At 36.5% G+C, this 23,789-nt stretch overlaps 2 protein-coding genes across 3 annotated transcripts; both read left to right on the top strand.

Moving 5' to 3' along the window:
- Positions 1-422: 422 nt before the first annotated feature.
- Positions 423-8,197, top strand: LOC118281005 (inactive peptidyl-prolyl cis-trans isomerase shutdown-like). Its single transcript, XM_050700639.1, has 6 exons — positions 423-1,045; positions 2,381-2,500; positions 3,902-4,029; positions 4,336-4,484; positions 5,290-5,299; positions 7,125-8,197. The coding sequence occupies exons 1-6, from the start codon at positions 963-965 to the stop codon at positions 7,919-7,921; spliced, it is 1,287 nt and encodes a 428-aa protein (XP_050556596.1). The 5' UTR covers positions 423-962; the 3' UTR covers positions 7,922-8,197.
- Positions 8,198-14,408: 6,211 nt separating this feature from the next.
- LOC118280920 (gametocyte-specific factor 1) lies at positions 14,409-23,561 on the top strand. Of its 2 annotated transcripts, none has more exons than XM_035601317.2 (4): positions 14,409-14,577; positions 17,317-17,494; positions 18,808-18,936; positions 20,252-23,561. In XM_035601317.2, exons 2-4 carry the CDS (start codon positions 17,324-17,326, stop codon positions 20,381-20,383), a joined length of 432 nt encoding a protein of 143 aa, XP_035457210.1. In that variant the 5' UTR covers positions 14,409-14,577; positions 17,317-17,323; the 3' UTR covers positions 20,384-23,561. The 2 variants fall into 2 exon arrangements, with proteins under 2 accessions (XP_035457210.1, XP_035457211.1); XM_035601318.2 differs by lacking the exon at positions 14,409-14,577 and adding an exon at positions 14,768-14,974.
- The last annotated feature ends 228 nt before the right edge of the window (positions 23,562-23,789 follow it).

Genomic DNA, 23,789 nt, shown 5'->3' with positions numbered 1-23,789 from the left:
AAAACCAGTGTAAACTGACCGTGAAATGTGAAGAAAGTTCATATAAAACGAGACCATGATATACTGGTACTTTGTAACTCGATCCATAGTCGTGTTGTACAAAATATAGGTGTAAGTTACTGGTATATTTTATTGGAATGTAATAAAGAATTCATTTAAAAGATTTTATTCATATTTAGTGGGTATTATGATATTTTTCAGTACAAGCCTAGAATAAAATAAAAGCATCGAAGTCCGCGACCGCGCACATATTTACAACCTACCTGTTGTTTAATTTAAAATATCTTTCTTTGATTTTAGCACGTTATAAATCTTTATTTTCGTAAAGAACTTACAAGTTCCCGTTTCATGTGATGAGAAAATACGAAATTTAAAATGAATATATAAAAAAATATTATCATTTATTTAATTATAAATGGCGGAAAGTTGTAATTCTCTAATGAAATTATCTTATAAAACTCTGATTAACTTCAAAACTAATGGAAAGCGTGGTTACCCTTACGATTTATCTTAAAAGACTTGAAGTCACACATCAAACTTTTATTGATCGATTGAAATTAAAAACAAAATACGCTTCACTAGTGATGAACCATCACAATTATACGTTTTCGATAAAATAACATCGATAAATAAAAACAACATAAATATTTTTAATTAAACAATTGACACCTAAAAAAAATATGATTTCACTTTCTTGTCATATTTTAACAAAAAAAACCTTCAAAAATACGTAAAAACATAACATTATAATCTAAAAAATTACAATAATAAGTTACATTCTTATATCGAGCGGGCTTGTTAAGATCTTTTCCTCTCAACACTAAATGCACTCGGCTGTCAAAGTCACATAGATGCCAATTTTCGTATATTGATCGATCGGTCTTGAATTCGAGTTTCTTGTACCTGCTTCAAATTTTAAAGTGAAAGAAGTTTTGAAAACTGTTTTCTAGCGTTCTAAGAAGATGGAAGACTCTACAGACCAAGCCAATTGGACGGAACAGCCACAATTTCTCAACGTGCCGCTAGCTAAAGGAATAAATAAGAGGTAATATTATTATGAACATTCTTATTAATTCTTATAAGAATCCGTTTTGCCGGCGCGCGTGTTTCGTTATTTTTGTCTGCCTTGCAGTTTTTAGTTCATGATTTGTAAGTTTTAAGTTTAAGTCATCGTTTTTTTTTTCTTAATACAATGTTATTAAAGTTATTTCTTTTTTTACCATTCATTATATTCTTTTTATCTTAAGCGAATGTATCTATTAATTTATTTTTAGTTACAAACTAGCATATCATACTATTTTGTCCCGTGAAAGAGTAGACCCACACATGATTGATTCTTACCTTTGCATCCTGTCTACCTATATTTTCTACAATAGTGTAGTGTGCCTTGGTGAGGCCCCATATAATTTTTTTTTATTGGGTAAAATCAACCATTGAGTTTTCCCACCCTGTCTCTCAAATCTCAAAGAGGGGACTTACCGATGCAATAATAGTGAGCTCATATTTGGGGGTCCTTACAAGGACGTAAATTTCCTAAATTTTTTTGCCAACTGTTGGAGGCCCCCTTAGCACAGGGGTCCCGATTGATACAGCAGATATAGTGCCCCTGTATTTCTAGCTTGCCTTGCACCTGCAACATGCTTTTTGAACATTCAATTGAGATCATTCTTTTGGTTGTACATCATCAAACATTTAGGGAACTGTGAGTAAAGTTCCCCAAGAAAAGGAGGATCCTCCGTCCTGGTGAGGTCATAATCGTGTCTGGTGAGCTTTCTGCCTAAATGTTGTTCATTGGGATTTTCTATCCATGTTTATTACATATAAACTTCATATGTGCGATGTAGGATTTGTGACATTGTCTGTTGATTTGTTTGTTGACTGTCTAAGTGCCAGCTCTGTCAAATGTGATATATCGCCACAAACATTTAAAAAATGCTGCCGTTTATCCCTCGATGACTGGTCACAGTTTCACATTGTAGTTACCTTAAAACAAAATTCAGTGTTTAGACATGGATAATGCATATTTTATTTATGTTTGTATGTACCCCATAATAATAGACAGTTTTACATAGGACAACATATTAAAAGTAGGTGGTACAATCAACAACATTGGTTGGTGGTTTTTCAAATCGAACCAGTAGTTCCAGAGTTTAGCATATTCAAACGAACAAACAAACTTATCAATGTTAAATAAAACATTTTAAAATAAAGGAACCACCTCCATTATTTTACGTCGGTAATATCCATAAAACCTTCTCTGAAATCTGATAAATAGTCTGCTGAACCGCATCAAAATCGGTTCTGCCTGATGTGAGATCTATTTGAGAATCTCCTTCTTTCATTAATATAACAATTTTATCACATATAATTTTTATTTCAGGGAGCTATTAGAAACTGGTCACACCGAGTTCACGATAGACTTCGATTACAACAAGAAGGAGTCTCTGTTTGACGGAAACGATGAAGATGAAATGTTCACGGTGTACGATGAAGAAGACAAGTAAGTGAACAATTGTTTAATATATGTTTTAAGCTGAAGCCTGAGTTACTGCCTTTTTACGGATCACCTGATGGTAAGCAAAGCAATCGGCGCAGTGCCGGTCATGGACGCCAAGTGCCTTGCCAGTCGTTTTAGGAATTTGAGGATTGGAGATTAGGGGTTTAGGGAGAACAGAGGGGAAAGGGGCCGGAATACGAATACGAAGACCAAGGCGTCTTTTCGCATGGAGAAGGTTTTAGCATTAATCATCGTTGCTCAATGCGGGTTGGCGATTGCATACTTAGAATCAGAAATTATAAGCCCAGGTTTCCTCACGATGTTTTCTTTCACTGTTAGTGGTGTTTAAATAATCTTAGAGAGTAGTTATGTATAAATCAGAAAGTCACATTGGTGCTTCTCATTGGTAGGTTTGTAACTCGCACCAAACTATGGTAACCAAAATATTGTACAGTAGAAGCTTCGCGGGGTATGCGTTCCGTAAATATGCCGCGAATACAGAAACCGTGAATATGGAATGGCAATTTGTATGGGGTTACGTTCCTAGATGACGAAATCAAGAAGCAAATTATAGATAAAAAAAATATTTAATTGAACTTTCTGATCATACAGATTGATGAATTACATAATATTATCATCAAGTTTAGGTAACACTAGGTTTAGGCAGAAGTTACAATCTAGACGTAGTTGTAATGAGGCTATTTTATTTTTTATCCTTCTACTGACGCGTTGACAAAGGATAGCGAATGTATTTTTTTAGATACATGCACGCACCGATATTTCGATTCGATCCGCGAATAAAGAAATCTTGACCGCCAATATAGGAATTGGGTCGCATTTTTTCAATCCGCGAATAGTGAAACCGCGAATGAAGGAAGCGCGAATAAGGAGCTTCTACTGTACCTACATTATACGTTCAATGTCACGCCTTTTATCCCCGAAGGGGTAGGCAGAGATGCACAAAACGACACGTAATGCCGCTATACAATGTACACACACTTTTTACCATTTATGCAGCGTGCGCGACGTCGCTGCTTGAGCTTGCCATTGACTGGATAGTTAGCAATCGGAGCCAGCCGGTGTGACTACTGCTGAGATATTTTTCGAAAACTGTGACAACATGTTTCTACAATGTATTTTTATAACCAATAAACTTTTTTCATCTATTGCTTCTAAGACTAATGTCCCTGAGAGCTGAAGACTTTGTTCCTGGTGTTTTAATGGTTGGAATCGAATGCTGTAACTACTGGTCCGAGGAGAATAGCATTCGGTTTGTGTTGAATAGTGCATTTATCGAGGAAGGCTATAGGCTATAAAACATCACGCTATGACCAATAGGAGCCAAGCAGAGCGGGTGAAACCGCGCGGAATTAGCTAGTTTTTCATAAAATCTATCTATTGCAGTGATGATGGCGATGCGTTGAAGAGTGTAGATAAGCAAGCTGAGAACATGCTGCTAGCCTCTCCGGAGTATCAGTCCTTCGAGCAGTTAGCTGCTAAGATGACGGATTGCCTCTCCAATGGGAGCGTGAATCCGGACTACTGATCCTGGGCTCCGGTAAGTGGAGTTAGCTTTTGTTCTGGAACGGGGTTTTTTTAGGGCACCAAGAGTCTGACACTTGCTGTCGTTCGCCCAAGGCTTTAATAACTAATTTGAGAAAAGAGCTCTACAAAGAGACGAGTGGAAGGAGGGTAGGGAGGCCCTGGAGGTTTGCCCTGCAGTGGGACGATCAGGGCTGAAAATAAATAAAAACTATCTTGAGACATACTATATTAGCTAAAAATCACGGTTTACTCACGTAAATTAATAGGGAAAAGGTCTAATAGTTTCTTCAATGAGGGACTTTTAATATTTGCAGGAGACGGTCCCCTGGTGTCACCTGAATCGCAAGTACTGTTGCACTACGCTGCGTACTATGAAAGATCTGAAGTACCGTTTGATACCTCCCTAACAAGTAGCTCGGGAACCGCCGTTGGATTACCTCGCGTTTCTTTCTCGTTTTCTTCTCCTCTAATAATATTTCTGATTAATTTCGTTGCTGGACCAAGACAGTCACAATTATGGACCCTGTCGGACAGCAAAATATAAACTTAATGTTCCGGTGTTTTCATGGTTGAATTACTGTAAATTGGTGCATAGCGGTAGTGTGGTTAATTGAGTAGACGGACTGATGGTAAGCTATTAGCGCTGCCTATGGACATCGCAAAACAAGGCTTTAGAGATTAGATGATTTCCCCTCAAAAAGGGGTGATGTGTTCCGAAGGTTTGGAGGTTCTTCGGACTTGGCTCCGGCTCCGGAGAAACGGGGTTGATTGCTTACCAGAAAAGATCAGTCCCTGCTCACCTTTCCTACCCAAGGCTTCAGAAGTCATGGGATGCTTCTCCCCTCCTCAAAAAGTATTACTGTGCTTTTTTCGGAATTTTTCTTAAAATTTTAATATTTGCAGGAGTACGGCCCCCGGTGTCACCTGGCTCATCGCAATACTGTTGCACTAATTGCTGCATACTATGAGTGATTGATAGTTCCGTTTTATACCTCTGCCTAACAAGTTTCGGGAAAAGCCGTTGGATATACCTATATAAATAGTATAGCTATTTTTTCAGTGTACAATCGGAGTACAAGTGAAATCTCAACGGGTCTTGGCAGGTTGAACTACGTGAACGTAAGGCTGCCAAAAGGTATTTTTTAGAACCAAATGGTAACATGGGCGAGGTGCGGGCGGCGACCTCGTATCAGGCCAGACCGATTGACCATTTCTAAATCGTATTGACCCTTTACACTGTTGCGCAGCCTTCTGCAGGTAAGTTAAGACCTGCCAAGATTTGAGAGTACTGACATAGTTTTAGCGTGTTTACCCGAGTAGACGGACTGATGGTCAAGCGTATTAGCCTATAGCCTTCCTCGATAAATGCACATCCAACACAAGAGGCGTTCACAACTGCGGACAACATTTTGGGGCGGAGATTAAGGCTGAATTGAACAAGCTTTTGATATCTTCAGCTTTAAAATATTAATTCCCAATCTTTCCGATCCCCTCTATCCATTTAAAAATAAGGGTTGTTGGGGAATCGGGGATTGCGAAGATAGGGAAGAGGGGTAATTGAGCCTCCAGTAACCTTACTTACACAACGCAAGCGTTGTTTTACGTCGGTTTTCTGTGAGGCCGTGGTATCACTCCGGTCGAGCCGGTTCATTATCCTGAATGGCTCTATACAAGTACACAGTCAAAGGAAATGCCAAACCGACATATGATGTAGGTACTATTCGTGAGATCTGGATTCCCCAACAACCCTTAAATGATAACCCCCATAAGGCCGGTAACGCAATTGTTAACCGGTGTAACTATCGGGTGTCCATTTTTTATGGAATAGGGAAAACATAGACGGGTCATCTGAGGTAAGCGATTACTCGCCGCCCATGGACAGTGCAACACCAGGAAACAGGTGCATTGCCGGCATTTAAAAAGGAAAGCAACTTCCGTTGAGCTGTTTGAAGGGGGTATCGGTATCGGAAATCCGGAACGACAGTACGGAGAAGTGCAAGATTGCTACCAGCATCTTACAGATCCTTCCCCCAAGTGGAGCTGAAGGCAACTTTACCACTCTATACCACTCAAACCAGCCGATAAGGCAAGAGTAGGTAGGAGAGGCCACTCCGGATAGTTTTGACGAGTGTCCAACCGGAATGTTCTCAAAGTATGGCTTCTCCACGGGAGTCAGGTCTAATGGGGTCGCCACTGCCCAACAGCTCGCCACAAGCTGCCTTGCGGACGTATAGATTTAATTACCATGTTAACACGGTTTAAAACAAACCAATTACATTAACACACACAAGATATGAATTATAAAAATAATATTGAAATGAATATGAAGAAAAACATGAAAAAGATATGCATAAGATAAAATTGGGTAAAACATAAAGCCCAATATACCATTGCACAATACACGTAAAGTTAACGAAAAAAAATAATTTAATATTAATTAAACGTCACGCCTTTTTGTCCCAGAAGGGGTAGGCAAGCTTCCTGATCCTTATCGCAATTACTTCTTCTGCACGCCCGCCAATGTACGACGGCTTTGACGTTGAGTTATAAGCTCCACTCAGTTGAGAGTTTTGCACACCGCTCGTAAATAGTTATAATTTCATATTAATTTTCTTAGGATTTTTGGTAACTATAGCTGAACAGTTGGTTCGTTTGTTTGTTTAAACGCGGTAATCTTTGAAACTACTGGTCCAACTTGCATAATTATTTATCAGAAGGCTAGGCTATGATCAATAGGAGCCGAGCAGCGAGCTAAACCACGTGAAAGTAGCTAGTATGAAATATAAATAATACTTTCTCCGACCCAAGAGACAAATCTCAAATTCCTTATTGGACAATCGACACACTTGTAACCATTTTAACTAATATGCTGGTGTTTATTCTGTTGACTTTTTATGGTATAATCCGGCAAACGAGCAGTCGTATCACCTGATGGTAAGCAATCGCCGCCGCCCATGGACACTTGAAACACCAGAGGCGTGACAAATACGTTGCCGGCCTTTTAGGGTTTAGGAATCAAAGGGTTGTTGAGGAATCCGGAATTAGGAAGATTGGGAAGTTATTTATTTTAACTAATGTTGCATTTCAACTAATGTTCGTCATATTTTCAGGTTCAACGACCTACCAAGTTCGGAGCAGATGAAATTTGAAACTACAGTCACTACTATAAAGGACATACGTGCTGTCGCCAAAGACCTTTTCAAAAGGAAAAAGTATACACAAGCAATCCGGAACTATGAACAAGGCATCTCCATACTATCCATGTGCCAACCCCAGAATGAAGAGGAATTAAAAGTAGTCAACGACCTCAAAGTAACCATATTTGTTAACCTAGCAACTTGCTACTACAAAATAGATAGGCCAAAAAATATCCTAGGTGTTTGCAAGCATATTAACAGAATAATCGATATTAATACCCATTGCAAAGCCTTGTTTTATTACGGTAGGGCCCAAGAATCTCTCGCTAGATTAGAGGAGGCTGTGTTGTCTTACAAAAAAGCTCTGAAAATCGAACCGAAAAATAAAGAAATCGGTAAAGCCTTAGCGGATTTAGATGCTAGGATTAAAAAGGCAGAGGTAGATGAAAAAAAAATGTGGCGTAAGGCTCTAAATCGGAATACAGTAATGCCTTTGCCTGAAGAGGCGAAGATTAAAAAAGTATGCTACGTTGTCGATGAGGATTTTAAAGATGGCGTCTTTGACATGTGTCAAGATTTGGCGGGAAGGGAAGAGTATGCAAAATTCGATTTGCCGCCCGGTTTGACGAAAGATGAGGTCGCTTGCATTAAAGAATTGACGAGTGAATTTGAAGGCTTGACTGTTTTAGAGGATGGGGAGGGTAAACGGAAAAAGGTGTCGATTGTGAAACAGATTTTGTAAAGATGATATTTTTTACGCGATCCGACGTCTTGCGTGAGCGATTTGAACGCGAAAGCGATGCGATGCGGCGCGAAAATATTAAGGCTCTAGATAGTGCAGTCCAGCATTATGTGAACTGCACACCGACTGCATGCAGACTGCAATTCAACTGAAATCGGACTGCACGTTTGATTTGCAGTCCTACTGCAGTCGTATCAACTGCATTCAAGCTGCAATTTGCAGTTAGATTGCAGTCGAAATGCAGTCCGTCTGTCTAAAGTCTAAACTGTCAAAATGTATTGAACGCAATGGCCTACGTTTTTTTTTACTTTATTTATTATTTACACAAAACAATAATACAATAAATAACAAATAGCAACCAAAAAACCACTAAGGTTTAGAACCGTGCTATGGAATCTGCCTTAAATGTTGCAATATGGAGGTAGGTACAATAATTTTGCTTAAATAGTACTTAGGTAATAGCCGCCGTCACATTGCATCGCGTTTGACTGCACGGTTGGCGCGGTGGCTGGGCAACTGGCTGCCGTGCAACGTGTAGCGGGTTCGATTCCCGCACGGATCAACTCTTTGTGTGATCCACAAATTGTAGTTTCGGATCTGGGTGTCATGTGTATGTGAACTTGTATGTTTGTAAACGCACCCACGACACAGGAGAAAATACTATTGTGGGGCAACGTTCTTATAAAAAAAATCGTGTGTAACCGCACCGCTTCGCGTTCGCTTCTAGATCGCTCACGCAAGACGTCGCGTTAAAGACAACTATTGCCGAATATTTTGTTCTATTCCGATTTTTTTGATGGCATATCTAAAAAGAATGGGCTCCATATTTCTTTGATAGAAAGCAGCTATTGTATTCTATGGATTTATTTCTTACAAACACACAACTAATAACATAGGTAATATCAGTAACATTATTATGAGTTTGTTTTACGTTTAAAGTTATACAAACGAGAGCGTATTCGGCGCTCTGATTGGCCGACTCACATAAGCCAACCAATCAGAGCGCCGAACGCAAGCAAAGTCATACTAAGGTTACTGGATAAAGAATAAAATGTACTGAAAAAAAGGATTTTTCGAGAAGATTCTTGCTCTCTTTAATTGCTCAGTCAATCAGCTCAATTTGAGTGATAAATCTCATTTTTTTAAAGCACAAAAACGTGTGCTATTTTTGTATTTTATGTAGGAGTTTAGATATAAGCTAAAGAAGTATGTAAGGAGCGTAGTAGGTGGCGCTCTGTAGTTTCTGTATACCATCAGATGTATAAATGTGATGGAAGCTAAAGAAGTATGTAAGGAGCGTAGTAGGTGGCGCTCTGTAGTTTCTGTATACCATCAGATGTATGAATGTGATGGAAGCTAAGTCATTTTTAAGTGTAAAACATAGGTGCAGATAAAACATAGCAGTGACGTCATGACGCGATATTTGAAACCAATATAAATATCGTCGAAAGCATTTGTTTACGTATGAAAATAAAAAATACGTGTCTAATGTATTAAAATAATCTACAAGATGGAACATTAAAATAAAAATTAGTCACCTACCCTATTGTATGTGTGAATTATGTGAGTAACTGTTTTTTCGCTCACTAAAGGGCGCAAATGCAGGAACAGGTCTTTTGACCAATCACAGCAGCTTTCCTACATTAAACGTCCAATGCTGTGACATTAACTAATTCCTTATTGGACGAAAAACAAGAGGTTCACACTAGCGGTAGATCCCATTGGCGAGAATTAGGTGTTACATTTAATGTGTACATTTCTGCCTACCCCTTAGGGGATTAAAACGCGTGATGATATTATATGAGAGTAGTTTTATAACATAAGTTTAGTATCATTAGAACTTATCATTATCATTATAAGCTGAAGGGTAAAGAGAGCCACTTGTAAACCATTATTAGAACTTGAGACGGGATATTTACCATGTTTATTTATGTCGATGAGTTTCCGATATTTCGGCACTGTTGCAAGCGCCATGATCACGAATCAAATCGGAGTTCTAGACTAGTAAACATGGTAAATATCCCGTTTTAAGAACTTAACTGTTCAATGAGTCACATAGGACTGACAGAGAACTTTTGGAATAAGTTCAAAGAGTCACAGGAGTGTGGAGTTATAATTATAATTACATGAACGTATCGCAAAAATACTTAATTTTTCGTTTTTAAGAAATAAAACATTTTCAAAAACAGCATATATAAGTTTGTCGTTCATACAAACACTATGTAAAACCAAGTTATTTTATAACTTTTATATTATGTATATACTTGCTGTTACGAAACCCTTCATGGGCGAGTTCGACTCGCACTTGGCCGGTTTTTTGTATCTGGTATCAGATCAAAAAAGAATACGTGGGGTAGTGGTAAATTGTAGGTATTGTATAGGAACAGTGAAGTTGTTAAGTTCTAATGATATTACTAGTGACCATGTCAGTTTAAGAACTTATATAGGTTTAGTATTTAAGTACATTTATAGTCATTGGAAGCCTAAGATTTACTTATGTAATGATGTTTAAAACATTCTCGGTATTTGTGATAATTTTGATGCTGTTTTTTTTGGGTACTCGAAGTACCTACATATTTTAAATGCTTTATTTTGATCGCCATGTCTTATTTTTAAGGCGGTTAAAGGGTGATTTTCCAAAATAAAAAACACAAAAAGTTAACGGCGTCATTATCCTCAACCAAAAGTTAACAATTTTTGCGTTTGAAACACAAAATTTGGTTTAAATTAAGCTGTGACACTGCCAATCCAACAAAAATAAGGATGATAATAAGCTACCACGATGCTTATTGTCTTTGACTGTCAATAGAAAACTGTTGAAGGCAAATCCTCCGCTAACGTCGGTCACCGGCGTACAATGTGTAATAAAAATTAAAATAAAAGGTTTTTTGAAAAATCACCCTAAAACATATAAAAACTGTATTTTTTTTAAGTTTTTGATGATTTACATTTAAAATAAAAGATATTTTGTATTTGTACTTAGTTAGTAGGTACTCGAAGTACAATTTTTGCTTATTTTACCAAAATTGTGATTTTTGTAAGGTATTTTTATAGTGTCGTAAGTTTTTAACTATATGATGTAAACTCTTTGAAATAAATGCCAAGTACATTCCAATAAATATTTTTGTTTTATTATAAACTTAAATGATGCTTTTTCTCCAGAGATGTGCTATGCTACGTTGCTGTGGATGCGTTCGACTTCTACCAATCATATTCATTGGTACACATAGCTTAGCACTGGTAGAAACGGATTCAGCTATTTTTTTAAGGGGGCAAAATCATCCAATGACTTCTCCCGCCTTGGGCGAGGCGTGAGGGAGTGTCAGACTCTTACTGATTAAAAACCACCCCGTTCCTACTCCTGCTTTTCGAGTCCGATACCCTCATACTGACTAATAAATAAAATTGGAATGTATGTTTTTAATATTGAAATAACCGGTTTATACTGCAAGCATAATCTGAATACACCAAGATAAAGTGTTTTTAGAATTTTTGTCTGTCTGTTGATTTTTTTATGACCTCTGAAATTGCTGGACCGATTTCAACGGGATTTTAAGGTAGTTCATCAGCTACCTGGCAATAAAAGTACAATGAATTGTTACCTACTTAAATTATTTCTTATTAACAATTTTGTATCGAAAACAATTGCTAAGGACTGGGTTAAATGACTCTGAGTACGATAGTTAGTACCTAATCATTAACTTAATAAAAATAAAATTCTCCCATTCTTATAGGTACCTACCCATTTATATTTTAGATTAAATATCTAATTAAAATTAAAAACCGGTGCGTTTACAGTCGATATTAAGTTGAAAATAATGTAAGGCGACATAAAAAAAATCAGTTAGTCGGTAGATATAAAACTTATTTCAAAGACTGTTATTTTAATTCGTGGATAGTTCTTTTTTTATGAGTTTTACACAACTGTAATGTGGTTTAAAAAGGATGATGACAGGGTATGAAAATTCAAAATCTATCTAGTACCTGACGGACTATCTTTTAGTAATGAAAAAATATTAGACACGTATGTTTTTATTTTGTCATATAAGATAACAATAGGGTAGGGAGGCCTTTGCCCTGCAGTGGGACGATCATGGCTGAAATCTAAATCTAAATAAGATAACAATACTTAGATAAAACGCGTGAAAGTTAGAAGGGAGCAAATACGTAATTTCTACGTATAAAATGAACCTAGATGTGAAGTTACGCAATATTTCAAATCGATATAGGTAGATATCTTGAGAAGTACATATTTGTATCCGTAAGAAAATGAAACATACCTACGTGTCTAATATTGTAAAGTAATCTACAAGACGGACATTAAAATAAAAATTAGTCATCCCCATTCTTGCAGATATTTTTATTTTTTGAAAAGCTATAATTATTTACACTTATCATCGTGAATATTATTTTGTAAAAAGCTCTATTAAACAAAAGTATCGTTTATTGAAAAGTTCGTGCCTAGAAATATGGACATATTCTTAAACAATCGAATTAAGCTGTTTTTAAGCCATATTTCTGCTAATTTTAGCTCAAAAATTGAAGTTATTTATAAATTCTTTTGCATTAAAATTATGCTTATTTTATTTAGCGCCACTGTGGAGCGATTTGGATTTGAAAATTATACATTCATTCATCAGAAATAGTTCATTCGTTCTATAGTTCATTGACTCATTCACCTTAGGGATGCAGGTGCAATAAATCTTATTGTAAGCAATGTAAATGTATTCGATTCTAATCGATATAAATCTAGTAATTGTTAAAATAGTTCTAATAGCCTAAAGAGTTTGTATTGATATAAATAACTTTATATAAAATGCGTATTGTAGAATTCAAACTGTCTAATCTATGTTTTATCGTAATTTATTTAATGATACCTACACCAGAAATGGTAGACTAAATTATTTGAAGTAAATTAAAATGCATAACGTTAAAAGGGTGAGGATAGGTTCAGCACATAAAAGACGTATGTCGAAAAACGATATTTAATCCCCACTTCTACCTTTTTTATATTATTAGAAGTGTACAATATGTAATCCCCACTTCTACCATAATTTTATGCTATGAGAGCCTATCGTCATTAAAATAACACAATTCCAGATCATAATCTCCCAAACTCACTTGCCTAATCGAAAAATCAATCCCGAAAACCCTTTTCTCATCAATCCCACTTGTGACCATTCAACCAAACTAGATGAAACGTGCCCAACGAGGCGCATGATAAATCAAAACATTCAAACTCACTCACTCAAACAAATGACTTTTCGCATGGTTCACTGGTTGCTTGGTATATAGCAGAGTATATAGGCTATTCGGTTTCATACATATCGGTTCGTTCTAACATACAGTCAGGCCTGATATAATTGGTTAGCAGCTAAGAAAATAAATATTGAGTCAGTACATAGACAGTTCCTATTGTAAGGAGAAAAAAATATACTTATAAAAAATTTAGTATAGTTACTGTGTACTCTTTTTTCGGCCACATCTTCGCTTCGCCGTTCTGGCAGATAGCGGGTTGGTTGGCCAAACGCATACTTATCAACGTTGAAAAAAATAGGTTTTAAAGCCGAAGCCATACCTTCTGTAACTATTGGTCTGGACCGGTGCCAACCAATGGTTATTGTCTCTGTACTAAATCAATTCGTAGCTGCTTGCCAAATGACTGATTTTACGAATTGCTCCCCACTTGCATTTACACAATACTCGGCAGGGGTTACCTTGCAAATGATTTATGTCAAAAGGCGCTTAATATTTATGAGTCGTTTGCCATTATGTTCGTGACTGTTTTAATAACGAACATAATACTGTTCCCATTTTCATTAAGTATTTCATGCCTGTAATCTATTCTTTAAATCAAATCTATATTTGATACATAAAACTATCTAGTTTGTTTGTTCATTTGTTTGTTTGTTTGAACGCGCTAATCTTCGAAACTACTGGTTTGAGTTAAATAAATATTTATGAGTGGGATAATTCAATTCTCGAAGGCTATAGAAAACAAAACATCATGCTACGATCAATAGGAGCCAAAGAATGTGATTATTTAAATTCTTTTGATTTTAATTTTGATTTTAGAAATGCAGGTTTTGTTTTTATTCATCTCTTACGGCCATTATTTTATTAACTCTATGCTCTTGAAGCCACATTGCCTAGCACATATTCTATCGAATTACGTACATCATCAATTCCGGTATTCAAAAATACATATACCCGGAATATATTGCGTGACAAGTTTCATTAAAATCGGTTCAGCAGTTTCCATGATTTTTAATAAAATTTCCAACGAAGTCTTAGTATTGGTTGTTTAAACATATTCTAGCAGAAATAAATATTGAATGTACAAAACCAAATAAAGCAAAGAATAAAAAGATTTACGAATTAAAATATTAGCGTACGATTGATTTTATCAGGTCCTAAAAATCGATTAAACTATTAATCGCTATCAGACCGGCAACACTAAATCAAATGACGTTTCATTTCGTTCAGTTTTGAATGACGTATAAATAGCAAAGTGTCAGACATAGGTTTTACAGTTTTATTGATTGACGAAACTCGACGAGAGTGCATATTAGTATATTATATTAATTTCGCGTGTAGTTTGATTTCAAACTATAATTATATACTACTTTTAAGTGTTGCGAAGAAAGAATTACCACGTAAGTAAGACCTTTTAGTTATTTATACTTAGTTTTTACGAAAGTTGCCGGGCGATAGAAAATGTTCGCATTGGCGGGTAGAAATTTATTCGGGCTCAGCATTAAATGGACAAAGTAAGCAGTTTTAATGAGGTGGAAACATGAAAAAAACAGTATTTCTTTGTGATAAAGGCGATATATTTGATGACCTTGGGCGTAGGTACCTGAAATTATTGATTTGTTGACGCATGCGTTTCGGAGGTCTAGATTTAAGTTTTCGCGCACCGCGCAGGCCGCGCAGCGTCATTGCAGTATGCCTGCATTCGATCAATAGCCAGTTATTACACTGCAGGACGTCGTAAAGCTCCTTAAATTGTGATAAATCACCGTCGTTTCCCATCTTGTCTTCGTCGCGCCTGTAAGTATTGAATCGATATTAGAATAACAGTGGTCGGAGTAATCGTGGAAGTGAATAATACCTTACAACTACGTAGCTGACGGGAAAATGGAGTGGGACGGCATCGCGCCCCTATTTATACCCTCGGGTCGACTTGCGCGGTCCACATTGCGACGTTTTCTCTTTAGCTGCGATATTAAACCTTAATGCCAAATGATCATCCATTGCCAATTTTCCGAAAAACTGTACAATATTTTTTGCAATATTCCTTTAAAAATACCTTCAATAGATTTTGTGATTTTAAACTAAGGGGTAGGTGTTTTTAAATTTCATGTGTGTTCTAAGCTTTATTCCTTCTAACTCAACCTCTTTGCATGTAGTGGCCATAGACAAGTATTTGATGGCTATGGTGACCTCTTTTACTACATAGCATTATGACTTGTCTCCGGGGATATGGAAATTTCTAAGATCCAACTATTCAATGTTAATTTTTTTTCCGTGGGTACCTACCTACATATGTAGATGATTATTTAAAATGAAACTTAAACTTAAACTGATTAAAAATTATGTTTTAGGTTTACTATGTAATTTATAATATTATGCAAGCAAACCATTTTGATCGGACTTCGGACAATTAAAAATATCGAGAGAAATCATTAAAATTTTTAAATCAAATCTGTTTCTTACTTTTAGTTATACCCACTTATAATAAAATTAGACTTTTTTTTGGTCATGTCTACTTACATAATAAAAATTATGGTACACATATTAAATGTCACATTTTTTTGGAGTTTCTTGCTCGTTCTTCTCCATTCATACACTTCGGTACGAGCACCTAGCTTCACTGACGGACATTTATGTTTTAGGTTTACTTTTTAATTTACAATATTACATATGATAAAATTATGCAAGCAAACCATTTCGATCGGAGCTCGGACAATTAAAAAAATCGAGAGATTTCTTGAAAAGTTTTAAAACAAATCTGTTTCTTTATTTTAGTTATACCCACTTATAAATAAAAATTTGACTTTTCATTGTCATGTCTACTTACTAAATATAAATTAGGGTACAAATATTAAATGTCACATTTTTTGGAGTTTCTTGCTCGTTCTTCTCCTTTCGACACTACATTTTGGAATGAACACCTAGCTTCACTGATGGGCAGACTGACAGACTATTGTTTATTTCTTTGTAGAAGTTTCAAAAGTACCTACATATATGGTTTATTTTTATTTATTCAATTGAATAGTCCGGTACAAACCAATTGCACTACTGAGGAATAAATGATTTGACTTTCCATTGGATTTTAGAGGCCGGTTATCACAATTTCTGCATTTTTAAATCATTATTTTGAATTGGCTACTCTTTACGCATAAATTAATAAATATTTAAAGATTCTGAATACAACACCGAAAGTTCCCGATGGTATTTTTTTAATGTAGTTATGTAGTCGTATGAAATTAATATACTTAGCATATTGACTATCCCATCTATTCTTTCCACATATATTATATTTTATATAAGAGTAACGAATGAACGTTTCTTGCTCATTCTTCTTCATTCGAAGCTACTTTGGAATGAGCACTTGGCCTCAATGACGGACAGACTGACAGACTATTACTTATTGGTTGACGTTTCAAAAGTACCTCAGTATATGGTTTAAAGTAAGCGTCCACAGGCCCGCATTGTACGCATTCCGTATGACGTCATCGGTACGCAACGCATGTAGGCATTGCCGATGATGCGGTCCGTACGATGCGGATCAGTGGACGCAGTTGTATGAGTTTCTATACAAGACAAACTAAAATCCGTTGCGTGCGATGCGAACGATGCGGGCCTTTAATTGGAATAAATTATTTGACTTTGCCTTTGATTTTGATTTCCTGTTGGAAACTGAACTGATCTTGGGATTTAACTCAAAGTAAACAGATAAACACTAGAACATATTTTTTTTATGGAACACGCCGGTCACCTGATGGTAAGCAATCGCCGCCGTCCATGAACACTTGAAACACCAGAGGCGTTACAAGTGCGTTGCCGGCCTTTTGGGGGTTAGGAATTTAAGGGTTGTTGAGGAATCGGGGATTGGGAAGATTAGGAAAGAGGAAACTGGGCCTTCGGTAACCTCACTCACACAACGCAAGCGTTGTTTCACGTCGGTTTTCGGTGAAGCCGTGGTATCACTCCGGTCGGGCCGGCCCATTCGTGCCGAAGCATGGCTCTTCCAAAAGTCGGGTGACTTGTGGTAGTGGTAAACTGTATTGTATAGGGACAGTTCAGTTGTTAAGGTTAATCCAACTCAGTGTCTATCAAGTCTTAACTCCGAAACGGCTGCACAGATTTTAATGAGATTCCCTTTACAGATCTACAATGGATCCCCAACCCCACGATTTGGTCACCTGCCCCTACAACCCTGCACATCAGGTTGAACAGTACAGGATGCACGTGCACCTCAACAAGTGTAGTAGGCAACACGTTAAGAGTGGCAAGACGACTTGTCCGTTCGATGTCACCCATGTAGTAGACGAAGTTGAATTAGATGTAAGTATACTTAATAGGGTAGATGACTATATTTTTTGTCTTTATTTAAATTAAAAAAAAAATTGCGCCACCCCTTTTTTCAGGGGTGCGGGGGGGGGGGGTCATCTAATGGCTTCTCCCTCCTTGGGCGAGGTGCGAGGGAGTGTCAGACGCATATTATTTAAAAAAAAAAACGTTGCCCCACTTTTTTTTTTGAGGGGGCATGTCATTCAGTGGGTTCTCCCGCCTTGGGCGAGGCGAGAGGGAGTGTCAGACTCTTAGGGCCGAAACACATAACCGCGTTGCGCGCCGCGAGAATTGGCAGTAGCGGCACTGCCGATTGTAGCGGCGCAGCACCGCAGCGTGGCGCTAGTTCCAGCGTTATGATGTCATACTTGTTGACAATGATTTAGTTTGTTTCTATCACTCTAGCAAATAACACGTGTCAGTAAACCCGGAAGCAGTTTTAAAATGTCGTTTATTTAAAACAAAGTAATGTATTTTTAATAACAAATAAGCAATAAGTTTCTCACGATTGTCCATGGCAGAGACACGTCTATCCCCAATAAAAAAATCACGAGGAACTGGTTACCCTACCGTACGACAATAAAATGCTCTTTTTCGCGACGCCGCAACATCGCAACGCAAACCGCTGATTTTAGCGGCGCGGCGCCGCAACGCGGTTATGTGTTTCGGCCCTTACTGACTAAAAACCACCCCGTTCCTACTCCTGCTTTTCGAGCCTCCGGCCGTGGTATCATTCCGGTTGAGCCGGCCCATTCGTGCCGAAGCATGGCTCTCCCACACTTATTTGTTGATGATGATGATGATGATTACCTACACTTGCAATAAATGCTTTGTAAAAGCATTGTTTGTTTTTATAAAGTTTTTATACAATGTGATAGGGGTGAGACTTCTAACCCGTTAAGGCTGAGTACTACATCTAATTTTATCGACAAAAGTCGGGAGGCGAAGGGGTAGAATCCCCTCCCTCTAAAAATTATGGCTATTTTAATATTATTTTTACTTTTTTTGATATCAAAGGTTGTATGCGTCGTAGAAACAAAAAAAAAACACGGACAAACGGTAGCTAATAACCTTGGCTCACTAATTCATTACTTTTTTCATAAGTTTGATAATGTTTTGGTGAGAAAAAAAATCATTTGTGAATTATTTTTACCGAAAAAATCACTATTTTTCAATATTTTCAATTAGGGGTTCAACCCCCCATATTATTATTTTTTTGTCGATAAAATTAGATGTAGTACTCAGCCTTAACGGGTTAGAAGTCCCACCCCTATCACATTGTATATATATTATATTTTTTTCTCTAGCATCACGTCGCGATATGCCCCAAGCGCGGAATGTTGGACACCCAGGTGTATGTGACGGACAACGACCACCGGCCGGTAGTCCCTGTCGTACAGCTGCCTGCTCCGGAGAGCAGCGATGATTGGGAGAACGTAAGATATCTATCTTTCTTCTTTTTTTAAAAAAAACATTGCCCCACTAATGTGGGGCACCCACGAAACAGGAGAAAATCCTAATGGATTTTCTCCTGTGTCGTGGGTGCGTTTACAAACATACAAGTTCACATACACATGACACCCAGACCCGAAACAACAATTTGTGGATCACACAAAGAGTTGCTCCGTGCGGGAATCGAACCCGCTACACGTTGCATGGCAGCCAGTTGCCCAGCCACCGCGCCAACCGTGCAGTCAAAATATAAATCCCATCACGCCTTTTATCCCCGAAGTGGTAGGCAGAGGTGCACATTACGGCACGTAATGCCGCTATACAGTGTACACCCACTTTTCACTATTTGTGTTATAAGTCCCATGTAATAGGGGGTGAGCCTATTGCCATATACTGGGCACAATTTTAGATTCCGTGCTACTACTGAGCAATTTTTGAAAAATCCGAAAAAATCCCTTCCTCTTAATCTTGATGACAATATAATATAATACATCCCTTATGATTGTAAATATAAAATGGCGGATTGCATTTTTTTCCAAAACTACTTTCATATGAATATCAATCAAAGTTCATTTAGAGCACATTAATAACTTTTAACATCTTACTAATATAATAAATGCGGAAGTTTGTGAGTTTGTGTGTATGTTGGTTACTCAATTACGTCAAAACGGCTGAAGGGATCGGGATGAAATTCGGAACAGGGGTAGATTGGGGTCTAGAATAACGAATAGGCTACTTTTTACCTCACAGCCCCGGTATGCAAAGCTGTCGGAAGGAGCTAGTAAACTATATTTTTTTGTATACTAATAGGCTAGTGTCCCACTAGTCAAATTCAATACTTTTTTCGAAACGTCAAAAACGATATTTTCTATGAACTTTGTATGAAATACTCTGTTATGACGTCATCAGATTTTTACGTCAAATAACACACTTATTTCTAGAAATTTAGCTAGAAAAAATCGAAAATTAAGTAGTTCATCAAATTTTGTGAATGAGAGTGTGATTATTTTTATATATTTTATTGTACCGTAAAACGGGGTGAATAGAAACAAATCAGGGGTGAATAGGAACAACATTTTGTTGTGTTTTCTCGTAATTTAGAACTGTTTACACCATTTTAATATTTTTTATTAATTCATTATTAAAACCAAAAATGCTCTATTAAAACCAAAAACGTGAAAACAAATTAATAATCCTAATAAAAAAATTTGTTCTATTCACCCCCTGAGTTTCTATTCACCCCAGTTTTCAATACGGTAACGTATTGAAAAGTTGTAATAATTTATCTTTGACAATCAGGATGCCCAGACAAGCTTCGTGCCGGATCCTTCGAAGAAGCCCCATGTTATCCAGAAGATTAAGGGCGCTACTGCTTCTGAGCGCAAGAAGGCTCGAGCTCAGTTCACCACCCAGTACAAGCCTTTGGAGTAGGCTATAATATATACAGTAATGTATATTTTGTTTTATATATCTAACAACGACATTGTATGAAAAGTACTCGACAATTACTCTGCTGTTAAAAATTTAACTATTAAAGTTAGAAATTCGACCTAAAACTCAACAAAATAGGGTTTTAAGTTGATTTCTAATCTCTTTTTGTAATTTTTTTCACATCTAAACGATGTAAATTATTTTATTTTCTTGTCTTTCAAAGATTTTTTTAACGCAGATGTCGCTCCGAGCGCTTTTGGCTACGCTGTCGTTGTGTTCACAATCCAATGTTACCGTTTTTTGGTATTTTTATTTTTTATGTGATGCGTGTGGATATCCGGTACTTTCATATCAGGTGTCGCTCAAATATTTACTTAGTTGTAGGGATTACAAAGTGTAATTTTGAAAATTTTGATCTTTCAAAGGTAGATTTGTTCTTTCGTAAACGATTATTTAGTATGGCCTAGTCATTTATGTATATGGCGTCTACGAATATAAAAATTTAGTGTAAGATTAATGTTGTGTGTAGATTCGATTCCCAGGTCATATTTTAACGATTCTTATAACCTGGAATCTGCAATTTTCAAACCAAATATCATTATGACAAATCTGAATGACATTTTAAAGTTTAAACTCAATTTTTTTTAATACAGTGTGACCAAAGCTCTATAAAAATGACATGTAAAACAATAAAATTTTGTCTATGTCTAATGTCTATTCGCGCAAAGCGATTATCGATTATCGAATCTCGGATTCGATTCCTGAGTTTAGTCAAGTGATAAATTTGATATTGCCAAAAATACTCGGGATGTGATCAATGAAATTCTGAGACTGGCATGAATATTACGCCTTTTATTCGTAAAGGTATAAGCAGAGGAGTGATTAAAGATTAAAAACTATAGGATTCTGTATTCTTAGTATGAGTTTGTTTTACGTTCGCTTGGCGCTCTGATTGGTTGGTTTATTCGAGCCGGCCAATCAGAGCGCCGAACGCGCTCTCATTTCGATGACTTTAAACGCAAAACTAACTCGTACTATTGGTACTGATAGTTACCTTAAAATAATCCATAACATAGTATATCTACTTATCCCTGTAACGAATAAAAAGCGTAATGTTCAAGATAAGCTATTTTGGAAAACGTATTTTTTTTTTAGTATGATAAAAACTATGCTAAGTCATAGGTCTTTTTTTAAATTTAACCCAATATTTTGGGTAGGGGATGGTCATCCCAATATAAATATGTGAGTCTTTAAATGGTCCCAAAAATTGCGAAATGGGAGGTAGTTTATTTCTTTTCTAATCATATTTTTCATAGCCCGTGCCTTTAGTATGAGTTTGCTTTTAAAGAACCGAGAGAGCGTCAAGTGCTCTGATTGGTTGGTTTATTCGAGCCGGCCAATCAGTGGCAAACGCGCTCTCATTTCGATTACTTTAAACGTAAAGTAAACTCATACTATGGTACTGATACTATTAACTGAAAGAGATGTATTTTTAAATATGTCAAAATAAACCGGGTTAAGTTTAATTAAAAATTTGTCGGTCGTAGCTTCTAACTTACACCTTTTGTTAAAAAACGTGAATTTTCTACGAAAACTACCCTCCATTATGAAAAACTTTAAAAATATAGTTTTTTGTAGGTATATTGGCCTACCCGCTTTTACATGGGACTATGGGACTCGCATAAAAAGCGAAAATTATTATACTATTTTGTATTTTTAAATAGGGGATTTCTAATCCCCCCTTAATCCCCTTAGGGGTGTAAATGTGATCAAAACATACCATCCCCAGTGTATACTCATGTAAGTGGTATATACAATGTCTTTAGCAAACCCTGCCCGATCAAGAACGAGAAATTTTTGAAAAAAAATTGATTTAAAAAAATAAAATTGTGATTTTAATGAAATGTATGACGGTGCTAAAAGGATTTTCGAAATTGTTTGAGTAAGAGCTACACTCAGAGACATTTAATGATTACTTAAACTATTCCTTAGTATCGAAAACAATCGCTAAGGACTTTTTTAAGTAAGCATTAATTGTCGGTTCATATCTGACGGAACATGCGTCGCGTATCATCGGTCGCGTAACGCCAGAACAGACAAATGTATAGAAAAACAATTGACCGTTCACACTCAACCGATGATACGTCAGTACGACCGATGATACGCTCGACGTATTTTACGTCAGATATGAACCGACTCGAATGGCTGAGTAAGGCGGTATGTGATATAGAATTTTGTGGTTAGTAACGCCGTTTGTATGTGAAGCTGAGCTTGGGATGTCTTATAAGCATCGATTATATTCATGTTTATCGAAAATAGGAGTAATGCCTATCTGCATCTTCTATGCAGTTAGTGAGTGGTTACTCTCTACCCCTTCAGGGTTGAAAAAACGTGACAATACAACTTATAAGTAGTAGGTTGTCACCTAACAACGTTTTAAAGCTATTAAAATATATAAAAACGTAAGTAATGTCTTAATTTACGTAATATAAACATTCTACATTGTTTTAACTTTAAAAAAATTGGCAAATGGATGCAACAATGAATGTGATATTGGCTCCAACTTAGTTGGAATAAGGATAGGAAAGATAAAGGTTGAAAAATTTTTGAAATTTGTATTTAGGATTATATAAGTCTTTCGACTTAAATTTTTGATGCTATTGTCCAATCTTAAAGGGCATTTCGGATGTTACAATTTTTTTATAGGGCGATTAGTATGTGGGTGTTCTATTATAGATCAGTAATCGGGGTTGGGATCCATTCGATTCAAGCAAACCTATTCAAATCTATCTATACTTTGTCAAGAGATAAATAACTTTATAACAACATCTTTAAAGTTTCAAATCTATTAAAGATTTGAGTAGGTTTCGATGGTAAATACTAATATGCAAAATTTGACGAAATTATTAATAAAAATCAATCAATAAAACTTGTTTTTGTAGGTCTAATATTTGGATTAATTTTAATTTTAAGACATTGAGTTTATAATTGAGCTTATTGTGAAATCTCGAGGTTTTGTAAAACCTAAAAGGAATTGATCGGGCAGAGGTAGCTTTCTAAAACTATGTGTTAGGAATATATAATGTAATGTAATCTATCCGTTGACATAATGAATGTATGTGTGTCTATAAAATTGTAAAATAAATGTCTATACTCAAATAAATAAATAGAATAAAGAGTTTTGTTTTTTTGTTATACCCTATTTGGATATACCTCTTACAAGTCCCCAGGAGGAGACTTGCAAGAGAAGCAGATCTTTTTATGGTATAAGTCGGTAAATGAGCATACAGATCATCTGATGGTAAGCAGTCGCCGCCGCCCATGGACACCCAAAACACCAGAAATGTTACAAGTGCTATATCGGCGTTTAAGGGGTTGGGGAATTGAGGATTGGGGAGGAAAAAAC

This window comes from Spodoptera frugiperda, chromosome 19 (genome assembly GCF_023101765.2).
Source record: "Spodoptera frugiperda isolate SF20-4 chromosome 19, AGI-APGP_CSIRO_Sfru_2.0, whole genome shotgun sequence".
In the NCBI taxonomy this organism is placed as follows: domain Eukaryota; kingdom Metazoa; phylum Arthropoda; class Insecta; order Lepidoptera; family Noctuidae; genus Spodoptera; species Spodoptera frugiperda.
This window is presented reverse-complemented; position numbering and strand designations above follow the sequence as displayed.